At 39.0% G+C, this 24,922-nt stretch overlaps 1 protein-coding gene across 2 annotated transcripts in view; it reads left to right on the top strand.

Moving 5' to 3' along the window:
• LOC135471591 (wnt inhibitory factor 1-like) overlaps window positions 1–23,258 on the top strand; it is a 37,470-nt gene extending 14,212 nt beyond the window's left edge. The window contains exons 2-11 of one of the 2 annotated variants that reach the window (XM_064750878.1): window positions 2,805–2,944; window positions 14,019–14,121; window positions 15,271–15,414; window positions 16,172–16,276; window positions 17,010–17,105; window positions 18,848–18,943; window positions 19,583–19,678; window positions 20,126–20,218; window positions 20,659–20,778; window positions 22,025–23,258. In XM_064750878.1, coding sequence (XP_064606948.1) covers window positions 2,805–2,944; window positions 14,019–14,121; window positions 15,271–15,414; window positions 16,172–16,276; window positions 17,010–17,105; window positions 18,848–18,943; window positions 19,583–19,678; window positions 20,126–20,218; window positions 20,659–20,778; window positions 22,025–22,119 — 1,088 coding nt within the window. In that variant the 3' untranslated portion in view covers window positions 22,120–23,258. Of the gene's footprint in view, window positions 1–2,794; window positions 2,945–14,018; window positions 14,122–15,270; window positions 15,415–16,171; window positions 16,277–17,009; window positions 17,106–18,847; window positions 18,944–19,582; window positions 19,679–20,125; window positions 20,219–20,658; window positions 20,779–22,024 lie in introns of those variants that run through there. The other variant, XM_064750879.1, reaches the window with a different exon arrangement.
• Window positions 23,259–24,922: the final 1,664 nt, after the last annotated feature.

Below are 24,922 nucleotides of genomic sequence, written 5' to 3'. Positions count from 1 at the left end.
ATGTTGTCATGTCTTCATTTGAGCTCAGTGTGACTACATGTATTTCAAATGTTAAAAAAGTGTCACGAATTAGTGCAAACGATGTATAACAAGTGGCATTCGATAATAACGTATACGGCGACCTACTCTAAGGAGTATGGAATTATGTGTACCATCCGAAAATTGCAGTCATTGAAATCATCACTGCAAGAAGTACGGAAGTGTTGCCTAATATTGGGAGGACAAAAAGTGTAGATCTATAAAGTAAACTGTGTTGTAGCTTTCTGAGAGGTTTCAGCTATATTATTGGTCTCGCGGCTTCCCTTATTTACCAAACGCTTTCTGCAGCTTTCGTAAATTAACTATCATATAATGGCAAGGTAAGTAAACTGGCTATATTTGCTTGTTAAGCATCAGATTCCTTCACTTACAGAAGGGCGTACTTGTACATGTTATGCCCATCGGCAAAAAAAAAAAACAAAAAAAAAATTTAAAGTCGACGAAGTTTCATTCACAAAAGCTTTGTTCATCTCCATAGTTTACGGTACAGGGCCAAATTCCATGGTAATTGTTAGAGGCAAATCGTGTACAACGGGAAATGTGGAAACCTGTGAGAACGGATCTTGTTTAGCAAACATACGCTCTTTCCATCCATCTGTCTGCGGGGCAGAGCGTTCGGAAGTCGCGCCGACTAATTGTGGCATTAGCCAAGGTGCTCTGCTAAAAACCATCCCTGTAGTCTGCTCTCTCAATTACTCAACCAATTATCCCGGCCATATAACCCATCTTACTCCTCACAACACTCGAGGAATTGGCTACATGGCTCAAATGCGTTTGTGCTTTCTGAAGGGGGTAAAGAGAAAGGTGTGTACTTGTATCAAGGTGGTGTGGTTGGCGTGCTATATTTTACAAAACTCGCTGTTACATACGTTTAGCGAGTTTTACGCAGGCACAAGTAACAGTATGGGATACTGAACTTTGCTTTGAGACAATCCATATCCAGGGGTCGATTCCACAAAGCCATTTCTGAAAACAATTTAAAACTTCTTTAGGGTGTACAGTTTTTGATGCAGGAAGTTGAAATTTGGACACATTTGTCTTAAGATGACATTTAAATTTCCAAAGCCCCAAAATAAGCTTTGAAATGATATGGCTTTGTGGAATCGACATCTGTTCATGATATTACATTTACCCTTCGTACAGCTAAAGCCAAAATGGTTTAAAGCCTAAAGCCAATATATATATATATATATATATATATATATATATATATATATATATATATATATATAGGTCTGCAAGTGAAGGAGCAGAGAAACATGTAATTTGATTATATACACTCTCATTCTAAGGTTTCTTAAATTAGTCTATATGCGTACATGCCAGTCTTCTTTGGACAGAGCTAACGTGGAATTCAATGCATGAGAAGCTGTCAGTACTTGCTACGTCAGGGTCATAGAGCGGATAATTGTCACAGTTAAAGATAACAGTCTTGAATGCTTGCCACTTTTATAACCCTCAGCTCTGGTAAATAAACTGTTCATTTTTAATGTACAAGTCATTAGTAAACTGTACTAGTAAATGTCAAATTGTTCCATACGAAAAAATGGAGTTTGATAATACGGGATTTACCTTGGAAACTATAGTTACCAATTACACATGTACCATCTTGGAACCTGCATTGTCAGATATCATTGTGAAATAACCTCACGACAGAGAATTCAAATTTGTAACCTACATTCGCTCTATAATGACAACAAGTTTAAGTGTCATTTATTCAAGTAAGAAAACCGTTTATGGACACTGTAATTCTTGACTGACTCACCCACGTCCAGTGTCTATACTCTGTCAGCTAAAAACCATTACATGTTGAAATCGACCGATTAATCGACTTGAGAGCGGAATCAGCTGAAACGTACATATACCACCGTACCAAAACTTGTTGATGAACCAGTCTTTGTGTACTGTACTGGATGCCATGCGGCGGTATATCAGGCTCTGTTCCGCGCCTGACGTCTGAACTATCTACTTATATGTTGCTCGCCTGCCTCACCTTTCTTCATCATTCATTTAAACTCCCGGCTATTGACCAGATGGTTTCACGGTCAACATTTCTCGCCGTTGTCTTTCCCAAAAGCGTGATGACTCTAAATACGTGTGGTAATTTATTCTATCATGTTTACAGGTATGCCCCAAAGATGAAAGAACCGTAAACCTTAAACGTCTGGACAACAGATAAAATGTTTGAGTTTTATTTAGACTGAAAACTCATCATTCTCAGTAATTAGGTGCTACATTGAGCTACTTACCCAAATATGCGCTTGAAAAAAAGGAGAGAAAACATTCGGGTGTTAGGAGATAAGTTCTACAACAACGCATTGTCAATTAACACGTTATAGTAGGTTGATTGCACTTCTCATGTGGCAACCCTTCCAAGTTACTTCATGGAATAAACATTCGTCTGACTTATTGGAATGTGGGAAACATACAAGTATTAACGGGATGCGTTTTGCCAGAACTTTTCAACATCTTAAGATTTTGAGGGTTAGAAGTTCCCTGTGGGTTCTTTTTTATTGCCTGTCGGTGTCACTGCATGTGTTCATTGCTTAAATTGTATGTCTGTATGGCGTTCCGCTCGTCCTGAGAAAACATTACTTTCATCTATCACTACCTGAATCGGGACAAAATAATTCTTTTTATTAAAACGATAACAGTTGAATTGCTTCCTAGTTATGGAATAGTTTCCATAAGTATATATACCGACAATCAACGCAAGATGTTCATTACTGAACATTTAAAATCACATTTGCATTTGATGTTTACAGGTTTGCCCATGGAAATCTTTATCATCCGGGATGGTGGTGTGGCCCCTTACCTGTCCGACCCGGACTTTGATCGGCATATTCCGGGGATTCCTCCTCAGGTGGACACGGTTAACCTTACCTGGGAGGCAGGCGAAGACGTGGTGAGTACCCATCATACCAAACCACCTTGGCTAAAGAAAAAAAAGAAACGCACAGTATATGATAATTAGCATCAGTATGGGCAACAAAGACAATGCTGCCCACAATCACCCCAGACATCAATGCCTAAGCCTTATTCACGTATTCATATAGGTGGCGATACTGCTATATATGGCAACCATGCATCCACGAGTGTACAACAAGACAGTGATATTTTTGTCAAACACATATCTCTGTTTAGTTAAAATATTCTCAGCTCAGTTAACTCATAGCTCAGAACTGAAAACCAGCAACTCAGAATGGAAGTAGTCACATATATAATGGAGCATGGTCGATGCCAGTATATCGACTGTGGTCACATTTGATCACATCGGGCCAAGTCCAGGTGAAGCGCAGATGAATTGAACGTCGTTTCCCACGCATGCAGCAAGCTTGGTGGAATGCTGTTTCTTTCGGGACTGTTCGTTATGGTACAAACGAGCCGTTCTTAAATCATGAAATTGTAACCACATTTGTACAAAAATCAGTAGGTCAAGAGATATAACGCACTTGTAGGGTTTGGGGTATCACAACGTGGTGACATTGTCATTACCGTTTTGGACATTTTGGGAAAGTATAGGATAGCAGCAGCGCGATGATATCGTCGTAACCATCATCTACATTATTATAAGCGCAACAAAGCAGACTATACGTCTGTGCTATACGCCTAACTTGTGCAGAAGCCGAGATTAATCATACATAATACATAACCCAGTTGAATGATACATGGGCTCTTTCATGTACGAAAGTATAGTTTGCTTGGAGATGCTAAAAGTAACATTAAGGTTACTGGGCATGTCCGATGTGCCCCTTGAACTGTTATATACAATATTGTAGCTGTTAGAAAGGCCATTGCTATTATTTCTCTTTGTCGTAAGTCGATGCGCTGTTCAGTGTTAACATTCCTCTTGTATTTGTATGCAATATTTATATTAGGACAACATATTACAAATTGTGAATTCGCGCAAAGGTATTCCAGCGAGAAGTGCTACGTTACTATACCACAAGTTGTTGAACTAATAAAAAGTCGGGCTATGACGTAGTTGTATTAACTACATAATCACACCTGCAAACGTGATAAGTTTGTTTTTGTGGATGCCTGGGCAGAGAGCAAGAAGATTTTGTAAATTTCTACCAGAAGCGATGAACATTTTCCTTTTCGCATAAACTGAACAGTTACAGTTCTCTTTCATCTTGTCTTTTTCTCTGTCTCTCGACGGCTCCCTCGGCTAGCCATGTGCGCAATTAGAGAGTCGGGCTCTAGGCGAAACAACCTGAGGAATTATCTCCAATGAATCGTTGCAGACTTGGGTGTCACGGGAAGGCGGGGGAGGGGAGCCATGTGCTGAATACATAGTAGCAGGTAGTATTCTTCCCAGCCTTATGATGTCTTGCCGTGAGCTCTTCGCGGACTGGCGGGTTACTCATGATAGGCACGCCGAGTGGGATATCCGACATGCCCAGTAATCCCCAACCGACGTGTACACACCTGTGAGAATACACTTTTATTGTTTTGGTGTTAGCAAAAGATAATGGTTCCCGGAAGGGGGGAGATCTTCGCAGCTGGGTGAGATTATTGTCTGATCTCGTCCCTCCTGCCTTTGTAACTTTGACATTTTGTTTTGTATCAGACGGGCAAAGCCGCCACTCGGGTATTTCATATACACCCACCGACAGCACGCACAGATTATGAACAACGCGATGCGCATGCGCGCGCATTCATTGACTAGACTGAAAGGTGAAAACAGGAAAAAAGATGAAAAATTCTAAATTTTTTATTCAGATGCCAGTGTGTTCCCTTTGTTTGTCAGTGCCATCTATATTTTAACATGTAAATTTTACATCTTGTATGATGTCTCTTAGTACTGTCTGTAGGTACGTGTTGGTACATGTACAATGTTACGACGGAAAGAATCCTGATCATGTAGAATGTCGCCCACATCTTTCCTTCGTTGAACTTCCCCAATGTGGTTTTAGAGCCCATACATTATTATAAATAAATAAATGACCTCGACAAAACTATACTACAAATGTCAGTAGGGTATGTTTAGGCTTACAGGTAGTTGAAGGGTCTCGGTTAATAGCATATACAGGCTTTGGAATATAAAGAGCAGAGGCGACATTTACATGCGTGAGAATTTTGTTAGTTGCCTCCTTTTCTAGGCTCTTTAGGACAACGGGATCATTCGAATGTTTTAACTCCTAAATTACTCCTTTAGGCAACACTATAGCGATGTATCTCGCTCAAATCTAATTACATGTGTCAGAAACACTGTATTGTGTAATGACTTCAACCTATGTACCTGACAATTGTCTTAGTTCAGAAAATTGTATTTTATGATGTGTCAAATTCCATGACTTATTTTTCTTGAAGCTATACAACCAGTATATCACACGTCGGTGAGTTATGGATGCAACTCTCAAGATCACGATATTGTATATGTGGTTGTGCCTAACTATGCACAAACAGGAACTATATAGATGTGCAAGCATCTTTATAGTTTATGCCTGTTACACACTAAACTCATGCACTTGCAATTAAAGCATCCCCATACATTCGTATTGAAAGCTGATTTAGATGTCCTGTCCGGAATATTCAGTGACAACCTGTTTCATGACATTCATAAAATCTGCCTCACCCTTGCGTTAAGCACTCACGTCAGTGTTTGGTGTGCCATGGGAACCCTGGCTAGTTTGGAAATATGGGCATTCCGTTTATGAATTTAGGACGGTCTTCTTAGTCGAGGTTTTAATGTGGGATTTATCGGTTTCTTATTTTATAGCATGATAATCAATGTCCAATTCTTTTTTATATAACCAAAAACATTACACTATAGACCAAACGTTTTAGCGGTGTTGCGCCGATTGACGAATGATTCAATCTGAAATGGTATTTTTTGAGGTGTTTTGATATTGTCGAATGAGCACCCGATATACATGACAATATAAAAATGGATGCATTTTGCGTTACTGTGTAAGACCACAGTCGCATATTGTATAGTGCAACAATAGTAGATAATGGGTAAACAAGGACTCCACGTGGAACTTAGCATATGTTCCAAATTTTCATCGAATTAAAGAAGAGAACTGGATATAAAGTGGTGTTGATGACCTCAGTATTCATGGCTAGTTTTAATTTTTCCAGCACCAGTTTCATCCCGGTCTTTCCCTTCCACCCGTGTCTTTGGATAGGCGTGTTTACTCCCTGAGCGGGTGCAAATTCATTGCGATCGTGGTACTTTTCGGTAGCCCAGAGCCAGCTAGCTTCACGATCTGGACACGTACGGAAAATGTGTTACTACAGATTACTCGGGCTAAACTACAGATGGCTGTTTTTTTCTGAGTACCACACATTCTGAGCCTATGAAGACATGGATCTTGTTTACACATAAAAGAGGAGTATAATTAGGTTACTTTCTGTACCGCGAAGAAAGATGCCACAACCCAGCAATCACGGCAAAGAGGAAACCATCCGGCAAACATACCTCTGCGCACAAGACTGACATGAGCAGTATCCTAGATCGATTCAGGCAGTTTCGTCTGCCCAAGTTCACACTTTTTTCAGCTTTGCGGTAAGGTTATAGATTCTTGTTGCTATGTGGACATCATCACCAGCCGTGTCGGTTCTTCTCTGCTATATACAAGACAACTTTTTGAAGAATTTTTCCTTTTTCCTACTTAAAGTGTCCGCCCGCAATCATTGGATATAAAAGACTGAAGCATGATGGGTAAAACTGCACCCAGCGACGACAGTGTGATAGTTGACAAATGATCACTCTTAACCGGTGCATGAAATTCGTCGTCTTGTAGAGTTACCTCAGTTTACGTAAATGCTTAAACATTATCCACCTACACAGCCAAGGCACACCGGCTCAAGCATAATCAGGTAAACAATATGTAGTGATGTCAAATGTATTAGACGCCACTGATACTGTCATGAAAGCCGATGGTAGCAGGGAATTGTTCCTGCTACTATCGATTTGGAGCGTCACTTTTATCGACTGATATACATCTAGGATATATGCCTTGTCTATGAATGCTCAATTAAAAGCTTGTTCCGGACTACTATTATGTAGATGATTGTCAAACTGGTCTTAAAATATATGTGACAGTGCTTAAATCGGATGTGACGGGTGATGTATAATGTAAAAAGAAAAAAAAACAGATTACTATATATATATATATATATATATATATATATATATATATATATATATATATATATATGTATGATGTGGGGATTCCCCTGGATGTGCTCCAGGGTATAGATCACTGATATAGATCACAGATATGAATCACATTTATCAAGTCAGTGTCTATATCGACTCCAACATTTCTTAGGCAAGTACTCTTCGGAAAACGAAGCATGGTAATAAAGGGCAATTCCAACAGTAGATACCTTTGATCAGTGGCAGACTGTAGGCGGAATCATGAAAGGCGAGCTCGACATGCCGTTACTCTGTCGCTCGCCCTTCGAACGTTTCCGTCGAGTAACAGATCACCGTACAAATAAACGCGGCTGGGTGAATGCTCGACCATCAGCCGCTATGCGCTCCTCTGTTTATTTCTTCCATATCCGATTTCGAAATATTGTTTCGGCGGAAAAAGAATTCGAGTCTGTCAGGGATTCCTCGTCTGTGTTGGTACACTATTCACATACGTAAGCGAACCATTGACAGCTATAAGCGAAACGGTACTATGTTATGGAAAAAATTGATTTAAGAGCTTTATATGTTTGACTTTTGAACAAAAAAGGTACATTCTGAAGCTTTCGGTGATCTCAGATGTCACCTTTACATGTATGATGCAAGAACAAAACATATCGTCCTGTCTGTATTTCTAGTGTTAGGTGCCGTAGCCATGCACGGATCCAAGACCCCCCTATACCCAAATTGGCCTAAGATACAACGAAAACTGAACTTAAGCCGGGTTTAAGCCACCCGTGGCTGTATAAAATATATGCATCCAGTATGTTCTGTTAAATATTTCTTCGCTATATTTCAAACACGAATATATGGGTAATAAAACTCCAGGAGTATATTTGGCTTTAGGTGCTTTACACTTATTAGATTTGTTTGATTTGCTGCACTGTTTTCAGTATCGGTATGTGTTTGTGTCCTACGAAGTTGCACATGACTCTTTTCTTGAAACTCTTGGGCACAAAACAGTATAGAACAGCATGAATGCCAAGAGTTGAGTAAAGCAGCTGTAGTTCTGAACACGTCTGCTTATAATGTTTACATGTTGGCATTGTGACCAAGCCGCAACATTTCTAGTTAATCGTATCCAACAACTGCGACACGGGGTTGCTTCAAGTTCCAGTATTTACAGTGTTGAAACACTTTTTGTTTATCTCGCCTTGCATTCAAGGCGCACCTTGGTAGGTTGATATAAACAGGGTTAGCTATTTTATGACGCTTTTCAAACGCTGTCTGTTTTAGAGTTTTGTTTGTCTTTCCAGGGTTAACAAGGTACATCTGCCCGAAACATAACTATCCCTTTACTGTATACAAAGGCAAAAGATAGATAAATATACAAGCTGCGAAGAGTCTGTCACAACTCTTCCCGCACTCATGAAGCTCAGAATCGCATCTTTAGTTAGTTTCGCGGAAAAAATCAAAGCGATTCCACATTTTATATCAACAGGTCGGAGAGACTGACATTTTCGTTTTTACCCCATTCATGCGGTCACAGCTGCGTATCTAATGATGTCAATTATACAGCAGCAGGCCTCTTAACAATAGCAGTGTATAGTCCGCAGAACATGTGCTTTAGTTGAGGTAGAAATCCAAGCGAACAATTACTCCACAATAAGGTCTCATTATGTGATGAGTACAATTGTTTTTGTGCCGCCCGCTTTAAAAGTTTTGATGTGATGTCCAATTTGTGCCCAGTTTTTTGGCGCATTTGCTATTTTGTCTTATGTATACAACTGTGAACTGGGACTGGCTGTGAGATTATAGGTCAAGCAATATAACACGTTTATATAGCTGTATTTTAGGAACAAATGAAGAAACTTTCAGCGCGTATAAATGGCCTTCTTATCACGTAAGCGTGAGAAACCTCGAATTCATTAGCGCGATCCGTCTTATATTCTCTCAGAAGAGTGAATGTTACTCAGAACAGGAAACAACTTTGGATAAATCAATCAGTTTGTGGGCTAATCACACCGTTAATCAATTTATCAATTATATAATAGCACAGCCATATCCCCTGAACCAACCTGTTTCGTGATTTGTCTGACAGAAATTTTATTCTTGATGAGATAAATCCTTTACTTACCAACTCCAGACTGGATCACTGAGAGGAAGACTAGGTCGTCTTCTCTATGCGCTAGCCCTCAATTTAATAACTGCATCGTTACTTCAGTTAAACCTCAACAAACGGAAAGCACTAAAGTCATATGTTAAACTTACCCGTGTTAAGCATTGCTGAAAAAAAAATGAAATTATTGGTATGTCACCAAAATTTTCCCCTATAAGAAGGAAATGTTCTGGGCTTATATAATATCGTGCCTCAAACACGATCTGGTAGAGTTTCTAACGAACTTTGTTTCAACGTATTTATTTGCTTATTTGTTTATTTTTACAAGCTTAAGAAATGTTATCGAAATCAGTATTGTGAGTGTCCCAATACAAACTTGAACGCAACACACAGGGCGTTAGAGCACTGCAAGTACACATGCTTGGTTAAATGCGATGAAAGCTAAAGCGTCATATGCTGTAAATATTTGTTCAAGCTGTTGTTTTACCGTAAATATTTTCTTCACTGTTACTCGTCGCATGCGTGGTTGTTTCCTTTTTTTGCTGTCAACACACATGACTTAGCAAGACGCTCCTAATATCTTAAAGCATGAGAAGCCTATTTTGATAAACTCACTTGAATCTCTTGTTTCATATCAAAACTAACATTTGACCTTCATGGTTTAGAAACGTGATGACGGTTGTAGCGAAACAGTAAACAGAAATCTTGCGCAAATTGCAAAGTTATCTTTTTCTACTCCCAGATTCCAGTCATCGGCGGAGAAGTTATCATAAGTGTTCACACGCCCGTAGCTTATGTATACTGCGTGATGACAGATTTACTCGTAAGGTCCAATACATGCTCAGATAGTTCTCACGATATATTTCCCCCCCCGGGAAAACCCAATGAATGAAGGGGCGGTGGATCGTACTGTGGAATGTATATATATACCATAGCGTAATCTATTGAGCTTTTCTGTAATGCTGCCACAAAAAGAATGACGAATCTGCATGGTATATAAAGGAGACGTTTTATCGGCTTTATGCCTATTTGAGCAAATTTCTGTAAAAAGAAATATGAATAAACCAAAAGCAGATTTATTATAGCGACAGTCTATAAGCTAGTCGTGAGAATGAGGATAGCTTTGAGACGGCTAAAGATTGTAAGCTATTTGAGAAAATTGATCCTAATTTATGGTTCTATAGTGGGGCGAAGGTTTCAAACTCTTAAACAAGTAAACGGACTACCTCATCTTGGCAGAATTGTGCAAAGTCCTTTGCGCCAACGTTTAGGATTTTTAAATGCGGTAAGACACCGATAGCACGATATTGTCGATTCAGATATAAAGATGACATTCAGCATGGTGTCGTTGATGTTAAGGCAGCTGTAAGGATGACATTTAGTGCGGTGTCGCCGATGTTAAATCATTCATAAGGTGACATTTAGCACGATTTCGCCGGTGTTAAGGCAGTCGTAAAGATGGCATTGAGCATAATGTCGTCGGTGTTAAAGCAGCTGCAAAGAAGGCAGTTCGAATGGTTTCGCGGATGTCAAAGGAACTGTAAACATGACATTTAGCATGGTGTCGTCAATGTTAAGGTAGCTGTAAAGATGGCATACAGCATGGTGTCGATGACACTTACCATGATGTCGTTCAACTTAAGGCAGCTGTAAAGATAACATTTAGCATTGTCGTTGTTAAGTCAGCGATAAAGATGACATTAAACGTAGTGTCGTCGATCTCAATTCGGCAGTATAGACATCATTTAACAGCAGGCAGTTTGCCAGAATGAGAGCGAGTTCATCCCGGGGCTGAATCTCGCTGTATCACATCGCGCCGACAAGATAAATGCGTCTGGAAACCGCAGCCGAAAATGAAATTTCTGCCACGCGACACATTCAAGTAGAAGCAAATAATTACTGGCTTGCAGTGAAGTGGTGTATGGGTGTTGCGATGGTGAACGTGATAAGACGAGATTGTGAGTCGACATGCGCGATGATTTCCTTGGCGTTACCATCAGTCTAACCATCTGCTCCGACGTTTGGAGATGCCCGGGTCAAAGGTCGGAACTTGAAAGTCGACATGTTGTTGACCCGAACAATCTACCCGACGAGAGTCCGAGAATCTGTGACCCTTTAACCTGGTAAACTCACAAAATTAACACGTGAGGCTCTGTTAAAATACCCAGACTTCCCTTTTCGTAGCCTTGTTTGCTCATTTCATGTCGACTTCTTATTATTGGCCGCATTATCTTTCGCGCTACTCCACCTCATCGATTCCGTAGAGAGCTTCCTCTCTTTACAAATCCGTACTTTAAAATGTTCGGTATTTCTAATCAAATCTTTCTTAGCCTCCAACTTTGGCAAGGCGACATTGCTTGCTAGGAAATATTAGGGTTTACGAAGTGTCATAAATATTTACAGATTATTCTGGTTTTTTGCTCCATACTTGATGGTGTTTCGCTTGTATCACGACCGAGGTCAGGATTCGAAACATTCAAACTGATTGCTTAAATTGATTTATTTGTTTGATTGTTATTTAACGCTATATTCAAGAATTTTTCATTTATTTGTTGGCGGTCAGTTTAATGGGTGCAAGGAGCCGGAGTTTTCCACATGTGACGTAGAAATACACGTCATGTTGATGGAAATGATCTTCAACGAACGATATCCTTGCCGTCTTAACCAGTGGGCAAACACCCGCTTCCTGTTGCTTACAAAAATAGTTGTAGTCATTGTATTCTGACATAGGCAGTAGACATACATGAGGTAGACTGTGTCGTTAGTTTGCTAAATGGGTTTAGTTTGATCGAGGTCCTGTCCCTCAAAGCATGGACTATGTTGATTATAACTACCAAGCAACATACGAAGTTCCCATATAGCTAAAGTGCTTATAAGCTTAAAATCTCTTTTTTAATGGGGCGCGTGAATAGGTTATCCAATTACAAAACCTTTGTGTTTTAAAAGAAGGATCATCTGAAACCGCCGAGGACTTCAGTCAAACCCATTAAATGGTGTTATGCAGCGGAAATCTTTTTGAGCCATGGTGTCAATTCCGTTTTGTAACCGATCCCTCATCTACATTTTTAAAAATTCAGCATGTACTTTTGTACCTTTGTCACCTTCACCTTTGCTGGGTGACACCAACAAAGGCTTTTTTTGTATGATATGCGGCCAGAAGTTTAAAAAAGGTCATATTAAGCTACTTTAATGATCTCATAGATGAACATTAATTGTTTTGTCAGAACGGATAATGGGCTCACATTTGTTTTTGTGCACAACGGACCTTAATCTGATAATTTTTCTGGCGTGTAATTCCTCAGTCACCAGGTCGCTGATTTTCCCGCGTTAACCACCTTAATTCCTCGACATTCGTAAACATGCTCGTATTGTTTTTCTTAAGTGCATTTCTTAATTAAAGTTGACTAAAATCACCTTGTAAAGAATGATTCAATCTAGGTCATTATTTTAGTGGTAATTAGTATAACCCCTTGGCAATGGTCTATGTACACACCGTGAATTAAATTGAGGTAACATATTTTGGTGCCAGCGCCTTACTTAGATGGTGAGATGTCTTATAATCTAGAAAAATTAGCCATTAAAAACAGTCAAACCGGTGAAACTGATGTCACGGGAGACAGTGAGTGCAATAGTAGGATTTGTGAAACGATGTAAGAAAATAAAAAAAATAATTTAAATGAAGACCATTGTTATGAGAAAAAATTTACATACATCATGTGTAATTTGAAGTCTTGTCTACAGTGATATCTGCAAGTAATGTTGGGTGCAACCTACCCCCGACTTCCTCCCCTCACTTGTTCGTATCCTGTTAACAAAATATTGTTTACTGATGATAGTTGGGCATGTATATATGGTAGGATATGGTATCCCTATATAGGTGTAGTGTGCATCTCGTTCCTGCCTATTCCCGGTTCAGGGAGTGTTGCCATGTGTCATGGGTGTAGGCTCGGCGCGCGCCCCCGGCTTGTACGACGCCTGATGTACACGGCTGGGCTGTGGGTGATGGGCCTGGCACGTGTCAGTCGAGCTATGGTCATGAGATCTTCAAGTCAGGATGGTTTATAGCAACACACACCAATTACAGGCACCCATACCATTTGTTGAAAGGCGATCGGGCTGATTTATTTCGCTGAAATTTATAGGCCCTAAACAGTTTCTCTGCTTTATATTAATGACTTGATTTCGATGTATAAAGATTTCCATGTGTCTTTATCCGAGCAGGAAAAAGCACTTCTGTCTAAAAGATTGGGCAAATGGAATAGGAGCAGCTTACACTTTAGGCGTTTTACAATATTAAAAGGCGTTGAAACTTTGGCACGTCTTCAGGGCAGCGATCTTTTATTTACACTAATGACGAGCACTTCTAGGGCAGTATATCATCATTGCCACAGATTTTCATCAAACACCAACAAAAAATCCAGTATAATATGAGTGATTTAGCTGCTGTGAAATTGTACACAACCTATGCGTAATATAGTTCAGTTGACATGCACTAATGAAAACAGTTTATACTGAATGCTACTCCTCAATAAAGTGTTGGTAGTAAATGCCTGTTTTGTTTAATATTATAGCGGGAAAGTTCACGGGGGAAGATCTATTGTAAATGAATTTTTTCTCTAATTTCTGGTTACAGTGAATACTCCAATAATGAAACCTTTTTTCATTTAGTGTTGACACTGTTACTTGAAATGAAGAAATTTCCATTTACAAAGATTTATGGTTTCAGTATCGTAACGTATAACACGCCTGTGTGTTTTTTATTTTCTTTCTCAGTTCACTTATTTCTTCGACGGTTTAAAATCGTTGGATCAGAATGTGCTGTACAACCCCCTGCTGAGTATCCCAGCCTCCGGTCTCATTCCATCCAAAACAACAGGTAACGTAATATTTGTGACCTTATTAGCAATTAGGCCATGCAGTTTCGCTCGATCGAATGGTATGCGCTTTCCGTCAGAAAAATGTGTACTGATGCATCCAAGTAATCCTCTGCAGAACGAAAATTCAGTTGACTGATTTTATCGTAACATTTCACAGTTAGAGCGGATGACACCTATATACTCAAGCGAACATAATAAAGATGTTATTTCTTGCACACCTTAAACAATGTCCTTGACCTTTCTCCGTTGTCATAGCTTCACAGGCGCGTCTTTGTATTTAACATCTGCACAGGTGTGCAATGATTTCCCATAAAAGTGAAATTAAATAATCTTTTACAATGTTAATGTTAAAAAGAACTAAGAAAGAAGTATGAAGGTCATCTGGCCCTGTGCGAGCTCTAAACGTGATGCTTATCAATTATCAAGTCAAGCCTAGAGCGCTGGTGTGGCATGAGGTTTTGTGAGATTTGCTTCCGGTGGTCGGTTTCCGGTAGGCCCAGTTCTCAGATACCGGAAGTCACTGGTTAGTTTCCACGGCGGATTTCATCGCGATTTGTTATTAAAGAGAAGACAAGGTCATCTTAAAAGCTTCATAGTTGAGAAACTGTAACTTAAAACCATGAAGGAGAGAATCGCCTCACAACACTCATCAGTGTACACACCCCGTCGTATTTATGGTTATTAGTGTTGAAATTATCTTTCCAGCTTACACCACTTACATCACACACTGGGTTAAGCATGCACCTGATACACTAATACCAAATGTTCATATATCAGCTTTGTTGTAGTTGATGGTAAATTAATGATAAAATCCTGGGGGATCTTCGAGATAAAATACATGTTAGCACTTTCTCATGATGTAAAGCAAGAAACAGGTATTATTTTTAAAACATTTAATTTGCTCACTATAAATGTACACGCTTATTGTTAGAGGACAGTATGCTCCAAGGTCCCGTTTACTTTCTGATATTCATTACAGACTATGCATCACTTTGTGTATTAAAAAATACCCACATAGGTTATTAACTGCAATTCGAAAAATGAAGTGAAGTATATTTCTCTTGCAGCTAGTGTCTCCAAAGATATTAATTTTATCATTGTGGTGAAGTTTATTTGTTCCATCCTGAGTTGTCTGTCCTTACTTCCAGTGTTCCAGATGGCAATCCCATGTACAGGCAATAAAGAGGGCGTTGCCTCTTTAATACTCGGTTTGCAAATATTTGACTATGAGGGAAGACCTATCAAGGGGTCACCTATCAAGTTAAAGCTCAGGAAGCAGTGCAGAGAATTTGGTGAGTGCAATACAAAAATTACAGGAATCAGACAACGGTTAATGAAAATTCAAGGGAATTTGTATTCAGAGCAACGTGCATATATTCCTTAAACTTACGTTTTGGGAACTGTCCAGTGTCACAAACAGAAAGAATATTGGTAATTAGTGTACGGTACATCCAACTCACCCATTATCCATAGTGTTTTTTTTGTGAAATGTGTTTGTGTGAATGCGTGAAAAGCTCTCTGTTTGAGTTGTTTAGCCTTACGTAATGATATTTCTTCTTTCCTTTCCTTGTGACATGAAAATTACATGTGAAACTGATTGAAATTCAAAATGTGTAAAGTAGTTGCACAATTTAGTTGCAAACCGAGATATCATATTTCAAAGTAAGTCAAATCACGCACACTGATACAATCGAAGCCCCGCCTTATTATCAGTCTTAACAAATCAGGCGCAAGTTACTTCTGTGAGGGCGCATCTGTTTCCGCTTACCTCACCCTAATCCTGTTTTGCCTTGTACCTGGGTACGAGTGATGCGACATTGTATTTCCGGTTGCTGTAGCATGGTGAATGGCGTCGTAAGAATTCCTGATTAAAAGTTGATTTAAAGAAGGACCAAGTATGTCAGAAGAAGTGTCTGTCCATCTCCCTCTTTCTAAATAATTCAGGTTATAGTATTTGTTATCTTTTCTTTTTAAGCTGGTCACCATTAACTGTCACTACTTCCACTTTATCCGTAGTTGCCATGTTATATGTTTTTATTTCTTTTCCAGTGACCACTTCACTTTGCCGACATGAATGTCAAAACGGAGGCCGCTGTAACCAGTTTGGAGACTGCGAATGCAAGCAAGGTTTCAATGGAAAGTCGTGCGAAACCGGTAAAACCCGAGTTTTGATATGATTCACTTTATATAGCATTCTTAGCCTGAAGTATTCAGAACACTTGCACTATTTAAGCCTGTATGCACACGAATATAGTGATTAGATTGTAGACTATTGTCAATATGTATTTTATAAAAACATCGCGGTTGTTTTTCCTGAATCTTGGGGTATTTAAAATTACCTAGATGTGAAGAATTATATTTCATTTTAGCTGGCCACAGTTCTGCTGAGTGATTGTTGAACTGAATAAACTTTTCTTGTAGATTAATAATCCGGAACAATATAAGACTGCATCTTTGAATATAAGTATAATTTTGAAGGTGCATTTATTTTTGTTTTCTTGGCGTAGCACTGCCATTTACATAAGAATGCTTTCACTGCTTGATTTGATAAAAAACCATCAGTTAGTCATTATAGGCTCGAAAGCCTAATAATGTTTTTCGCCTTCAGACAATATATGTCTTGTGGATGGATTCCTAAGGGGAAACCTGGGTCGTGTCAGTATCTTTGTGCCAGATTTACGCGTGTTTATTCAAGCTGTCCGCCTTGGTCCGTGCCACATTTCCATGCCAAGAGGGTTTGCCTCCAATACGTCGGGATAATAGAGCCCATATTTTCTCTGTTTCTCGGTTGTTGGCAACCGTTTAACTTTAACACTGGCACGACTAATTACGAGCCTGAACCAAATGAAAGTGTCGTATTTTTAATATCCATGCCATTTATTTGCAGCCATGTGTTATCCCAGTTGCCAGAACAACGGTACCTGCATTTCTCCCGACTACTGTATGTGCCCAGATGGGTTCAGTGGGAAGCGCTGTGAGACAGGTAAGCCAGACTGATCCATCTCAGATTCACGAAAAGCAGCCAACGCTTAAGTGGATAAGCACTCTTAAGCAATAAAATTTTGCCTGCTGCTGTAAAGGAAAATCCCAGCTTTACAGCATATTATTTTATAGCCTCTTTTGTAAGAATGCATGCCTTTTATGACTCGCCCCAAACCTTTAAGTTAACATGTTTGTATTATATACAAATGGTGACGGACAATTAAAAAACTTCTTCTGGAACAGCTGTTTTTGTATTTCTTGAAAACTGCAAATTGCAGCTGTTAGAAATTTTACGTTATAATCGTTATATTTTACGGTGCTGAAGTTTGTTTTTGTAGGTCACTTAATTTGGCCGCCATATTGGATTTCTAGCAAAACATTCGCACTCCTTACAGCGCATGCGTCGCCCTCTAAATTTGCATTACATCTCTGCCACAACTAGAAAATTTTGTACAGAAATCTTGAAAAACGTCGAAGTCTCTTTACCTAAAGTATGCAAAACACGTTTCTAACCAACATCTGAAACAGTTGTTAATTTAATGCTGATTAAATAATTCCGCGCGAGGACACCAGTTGTGAGCTTAACCCTGGGCAAGCCATCGTGTATCGCACAGGCTATAGCTCTCGAGCTTGTGTAGTGGTGGCAGTGATCTAAAGTGAAGGTAGAGAGCGGCACATGCCCTATAAGGAGTATGCAAACACCTTCTTCTTGTTATATAAAGTTTTAAATTTTGATATAAGTTAGCTGTGAATATACCAATTAGCAGAAATAGTATAAGGATGAAAGAGGAGTGCCACATATAGTGTCAGAAATAAGAAAAGAACGGCGCATTATATCATCAGCTTATCCACGGTGACTGTTACAACATTGTCATCGCTCTGTCCTGAGCATTTTCTACTATGACATTCTTATGAGTGTGGCTTTTTACAGTTATTGGAGAAAAGTGTTATCTGGCCGGGGCTTGATTTAGCACCTAATGTTCGTTCATGGTTTTGGGGAATTAACCGGCTATATTTCTTTAAGTATATATATATTGTCTCCGGTAGAATAAAAATAAACATAATTGTGGATTCTATCTTTTCCTTGTCAGTAAGACTCCTTTGTCGTTATTCTATGAATAAGACTCCTTGTAGAAAGTTTGTGTAAGACAGTGTGTAAATATGTCTGCAATGAACAAGTGATACTTCTTTGTATATAGGACACGAAGTGAAAAGTTAAGGGTAATTAAAGGTGTATGACAGTGTATGAGGATCAGAGCTGATTTTTCCGTCCTGCACACGCGAAACGTTCTCCATAGTTTAAACATTTCGAAAGACAAGTAAAGCTTGTTTAACACCATTCTTTTTTTGGTAACTAACAAAAACTCGCTAACACCAGTGACACTAAATTTTTCACAGGGAGTTGAGAATCATGATGATGGATTGTCGCCAATGAAATGAATTTTGTTTCGTTTGTAATTTGTATCATTAGAGCAAATGAAGGGCACGTCTGGTGCTATGAAATTATTTACCTGCCAGACTCCGATCACACACGTTTTTGTGTCTATTTCTTTCGTGTTATTGTTACCTACTGTTAGCTGTGTTACCTTCTCACGTAGGCTGTGGTTCTCGCTAAATTACACCAGTTGTTCGAGATATGCAAATAGGTAATCAGTGTTTGTTTATTGAATACATAATCCTTTGATATGCTTAAATAAACACAAACTGCATTTTGTAAATGTTATCTTTTTTTTCTGTCGTTAGCGTTGTGTGCAGAACCATGTCAAAATGGCGGTCGTTGCATAGAGGCCGACTTTTGCTGGTGCACCAGTGGGTTTTATGGCGAAGTCTGCCAATACAGTAAGTATAAATATTCTCTGAATATTTTAGCACGGGCCAACAACACAGAAAACAATACACGTCTTCTTCATTGCTCCTTGAAAGAAACCGAGAACTTAAGAATTAAACTTTTAAATGGACAAACTTCTTTCTGCATCTGTGCCCAATTCTGTCCAAATAAAACACGTGCTTTCGCCAGTCGAAGGCAGCGCGTGTGTTCTAAAAGCAGTCACGTTCATAAATGAAATTCTTTGGTGCAAAACATAAAGGCAAAGTAAAGCTTATATTGTTTGCAAAAAAAAGAAGGCAGTACAGCTCCTTGTGTACACCAGAGGCAAGTTTACAATGCATTTTGTTCTCATGGACGTGATGTTTGTTTAGAATCGAAGACCTCTATACAGGTGCCTTGACAAACTTTCCGAAAATTACAAGAAAAACTTTTCAAGGAAAAATGATCGTTAATTATGTAATCAAAGGTTATCTCTCCTATTTAATAATAAATATTATAAGGAAGTGAAACAGAGATATAAGAGTAATAATATTAAGTGTACAGAGGATAGCCACTCTGCAGATCTTTATACTGGATGTTATCTTAATATATGCATTACACGTAGTGTTTATATCGTCGTCCAATATACGGAATCTCTGGTTTACTTACAGGTCGATGCCCTAAGCCCTGTGAGAATAACGGGGTCTGCGTTGCCTTTGATAAGTGCCACTGCCCGCAAGGTTATACCGGACAGCAGTGCGAAAAAAGTAAGTACTCAAAAGTAAAAACACTCCTGTGCAGGCGTTCTGGAAACAAAATAGCTTTTTTTTGTTATACTTGTCGAAAACGGTAAACGTTCATTCCATCAGTAATAGTGCCCCAATCAATTTTTAAATTAACAGCAAAATGTAGAAAAGCAAATAGCGTCATTATGACGCCTTTGTCTCATTTAATATATCTAATGCCAGTTATATAGCCCTAATATTAATCTTCCCAGAAAGACTTAAGTGTGTCGATTCAATCTTCAGAAATGTGTTGTGTGGAAATGCTTATGTAGGGATGTTCATTTTATTGGCACGTCTCAAGTGCTTAACTGGTACGGAAGAATGCATTATGTGGAGCATAACTACGTAATAATATGATTTCAATATAAAGATAGTCCAGTTATTATTAGGAGTCATATTAATGTGCACTAAATGTCCCTTTCTTCACAGCTGCTTGCCGGAAACCATGCGCTAACGGTGTGTGTGTTGACGCGGGTGTGTGTAAGTGTGATGCCGGTTGGAGAGGACGATACTGCCATAAACGTGAGTTTCCCAGTTATCTGGCCGGTTCTCATCGGTTTAATATTTTATTGTCATGTCCATAACTGTATATACTCTACAAGTGTTGTTTCTCATATATTTATTTGTTTGATTTATTTGATTGGCGTTTTACACCACACTGAAGAATTTTTCACTTATACGACGGCGACCAGCATTATGATGGGAGGAAACCTGCCAGAGCTCGGGGGAAACCCACGACCATCAGCAGGTTGCTGCAAGACGTTCCCACGGTTTCTCATGTACGAATACAGAAGTGTTTCTATGCATGAGACTTTAGGCGTATAAACACATTATTGGCGGCCTTGTCAACAATTTGTCGTGTCATACCACTATAACATCGAAACATCCTTGCTCACCAAAGGACTAGCGTATAAGAATCCATATCTATTCAGCTGGTGAATCGCTTTTTATTCTAATTTAAGAAAAGAGGAATTTTCACCGCCCTCGTAAGCCACGAAGTCAGCACAGTCGCAGAAAGCCGAGACGAAGGCCCAAGAGACCGAAGGCAAAGAAGAAACGAGGCAGAAAGAACCGTAAAGGAGGTCAGTTAAATAATGCGTTTTGCTAGTACAGTTTGGATGATTATGAACCGAAGTTATGGCCACATGATGCTGCATGATGACATTCTAAATAGAGCCCACAACTGCTTTCGTTAACAACTAGGCCGAGCGGAGTTAATCTGGAATAACATCGTCGCCTTGATTACAGCGGAGAAATCTTGCCAGTGACGATTTTCATGTTTGGAGCTATCGTCAAGCCAACGAACATTTGCACATTTCCGTAAAAGCGATATAACTCAAAGTCTGCCGCTGAAAAAAAAGAAATCGGCGGAGCATATATAACTGGCACTCCCACACTTAAAAAATTAACCTCTTAATTTTAACAGAAAGTCTGTTGTCTGAGTAATGATAGAATGTATTCTCCTTTTGCAACAGATTGTCCCGTTATATATAACAAGCATATTCTACTACTTCAACATAAAGATTCTATTAAACTAACAGGATATTATGTTGAGTAATATTAGGTTAGTAGTCGGTGTTAAGCCGTCACTTTTACGCCATTGCTTTCACTTGCGTTCAAACGCATGGCGGGCGTAACATTCGGTGTGCGCAAGGTAGTTCGGTGGCTTGAATTGTTCGCCTTCTAACATGGAAATAAGACCAGAACTCGTCAAACCCGTCTTCAACAGATAAACGGTTTCTGTGCATTCCTAAAAGAAATCTGACCACCATCATGACTTTCTCAAAACTTTCACGTTTGGGAGAGTAATAAGTAAGGGAAACATTTAAATGTGGACCAAAGATATGCGTTTGAGTCTTCCCTGCCAGTCAAGCAACCGATTAGACTTTATGAAATGATATTCACTTGATATGTGACAGATTTCCTGACTTGTATCGCTTTCGACACACACAAGTGATTCAGGCTGTGGGTTTCCAGAGAGGATGAATATTGTCAGTGAAGAAAGAGCAGTCTTTGCACTGGTTGTTAATCTGGTCTCGAAAATAGTCCTTTTTTAATCTGAAACATATTTGCAATATTTAGAACCTCTTTCTGTCTGTAGACAGTCTGCTTAAAGTAGAAAACTTCAATATATACAGCACTCAGGTGTTAAAAACGACCATGTACCTGGAATATGATTGCATTATTATTGTGCCTGCAGCTAGTTTAAGTCCTGATTGTTGTCATTGTATTTTAAACTTTGGACGCCACACAATGTGAGGCACAGAAATTTTTGACGATGTTCACTATTGTTTGACTAAATGTCTTTATTTTGTTTTCTTCTTGTAGGGCGGAAGAACAAGTCATTACTCGAAATAATTACGGATTTTGACAAAAGACGGGATCACAAAAGAAGGAAAGCGAGACAACGAACGAAGCACTGACACTGAAGTAACAAGTTTGTAGAGCCGTGCAGTGTATTATGATCTGGTGGTGAAGCAGGCGCGCCCAGGTGAACGGAGAGCAGAAACGGGTAGACATTCAGCTGCATAGGGATATGATGAAGGACAGTCGTGTCACCCATGACACATGCTGTCATATACATTTGTATTCATTCATGCTGTTATTAGGCCTTCGATTGCAAGGTGGCAGTTTGTCTCTCATGGTGTGAACTTAAAACGTGAGATAATTTCGTGAATTAACTTTTTTGTGTGACGATTGTGCTGTGCTGGACATCTGCGTTTTACCGGCAAGGGGAAATAACTCTAAGACTTATCCAGATGATAAGATGACTCGTCTGTGAACAGACGGTTTTATTGTACGTGGCAATGCATTGTTCGACATTTTGGTGGCAAGCTCCGAGACCTGGACGTGGAATCAGTGAGGTATGACAGTGCGAAATACCTTGTTGCAGTAACACGGAGGTTGTAAATGGTATTGATTATGTGACTAAAAAAGACAAATTACCGGCACCAGGTGAACCTCCATCAAATCGACTGATGGTCTGAAATGCACGTTGAATGGTTCACCCAGAAAATCTCAAGCCATATGACTGGCTCGTTTAGTCTGTGTATATCCAATGTTCTTGAGTGTATCAAAAGTTGGTCTAGTTTTGTTCAGATGGTTGATAAATTATTCAAAATACCTCACATTAGAGATCTTCAACTGAAGTATTCCAATGGTCTACTCATAGACCTTTATACACAACGGTATAAACAACAAATGGGTCATGTGGAGTGCATGAAGGAAGACAGTGTAAATTTTCAAAGTGGTTGAATTAAAGGGTTCGAGTTAACTTCTCTCCGTCTTTTAGTGCATTGTCTGAAAAGTTTTGGTTTTGAGTAAAGTTCTAGCGAGAGAACTTGCCAAATTTTCTAAAAAGTTTCCTATGGATGTATTATTGTTTGAATTAAACATTGATTGAAAACGATTGATAAATATTTATTCACAGGTATATGTGAAGGAAAAAATTCTTACATACTACCAGTACATATTTTTGTTTTGTAAGCAACATAGATCTGAACATAGCAATGTAATCACTTCTTTCGCTTTTTAAGATTATTCTCTTACTATACTGGAATAAAGATGGAATGAAATTTCTCCATTTATAAGCACCTATGAATCAGTTATCACACAGAGAAATTGGTGTTTTGTGACATCTAACTAGAGGTATACGAGAGTTTTTCTTCCTAAACAATTTAACATAGCGGAAATGTGGTCCGAATGGCTGATGTGTAGGTCTACCTAGTAATCTAGAGACATATACAGTGTTTCTAGAATTGACTAACTCCGCCATTGGTGTGAGTTATTTCAACCATATCTGTCTCGTTTCATAGAGATCTTCCCGAAAAATTCTCTAAAAAATTCTCTTTAACAATATACTGTATATGAGGAGATGACTCGATGATTTCTGGTGTAGGCTGAGGTATATTACATCAAGGGGTACGTTTGTCCACAGTTCAGTTGAAAAGACGTTAGCGGTGACATACAGTATAAATGCTTCTTTAGTAGAAGTGTTTTGAAGATTACAAATATTCTTATTTCTGCAGTTTCACAGTGATTTGTACATGTGTTTGAATGTATACTGATCATTCTCACCTGGTCTGTAAAATGCTATCCTTGTTCTGACACTTAACGCAAACCGCAATGGAGCGAAAGGATAGACAAATTTGTTTTGTTTACGCCCCTGATGCATCGATTGAGCACTATGGGAAGAAATGACCATTGTTGTTTTTGTTGAAGAGAATTCACTACAGTAGCGGTGCGACTATATGCATACTGTATAACACAGGAATCGTCAAACCAGAAGTTACATTGAATCCCTCAATTTCGCATGAATTCTGAAAAAGCTTTCCGCTTGCGCCGAAACTGTTAATGCTATTTGATCTTAATTCATACTTCCACACCTCGTCCATGAATGACTGTGGTTTTGGTTATTTATTTCATTGGAGACTTGCGTAAGATTTCCCTTTTAAATCGGAGTGAAAGCAAAACTGGTGAAACCAACCCACTTTGTTTAGTAACTAAAACACATTCTTATCCAAAGACGTCGTCGTAAGGCTATAGAGGTAGATCACAAGCACTGCAAGGAAACATGCACTATTTTCACATTATGTTGTATAATATCATTCGATTTCGCCCTTGTCTACAAACTGATTCTTATATGAGACATCTATGTTGCTTTGTATTACTAAACCACAGACACATATTTTTTGCATACAAAGATTAACCAAAGCGGCGAAAACATGTATTGACACAGATTTATGGTCAAACGTTAGGTCCTACATGCAGTTCACTTTTAATATTTTGCTAAACTTAAAGCTGGAAGCCTATTGTTCTTGCTCAGACCATTCTTTTGGAATTAGCATTTTGTCATTCTTTCTAGAAAACTGCTGCTCTTATTTCTTACAATGTTCATTATCACGTCATTTGGAATATGAACGGGCATATAAAACTTTACGGGAACGGTGACGTAGTTAGCCTCCCTATTGGAGATCCTTCAGGAAACGTTTCCATAGCCGCTTTTGTGATTGCTGTGAAATACAGTATGCATGCAGACCTTATTTACCTATAAAGTTTGAAAAATGTATTCAAATCGGTTGAGAACTGTAAAAGTGCGTCACGTGATGACCTATTCATATTTATTTATTTATTAGATTAACCAGCTGTTTTACGCTGTACTCAAGAATATTTCACTTGTACGACGGCGGCCAGCATTATGGTGGGAGGAAACCGAGCAGGTCTCTG

Source organism: Liolophura sinensis, chromosome 7 (assembly GCF_032854445.1).
Source record: "Liolophura sinensis isolate JHLJ2023 chromosome 7, CUHK_Ljap_v2, whole genome shotgun sequence".
Lineage (NCBI taxonomy): Eukaryota > Metazoa > Mollusca > Polyplacophora > Chitonida > Chitonidae > Liolophura > Liolophura sinensis.
Note: the sequence above shows the minus strand (reverse complement) of the source record. Positions and strands in the feature narration are given on the sequence as shown.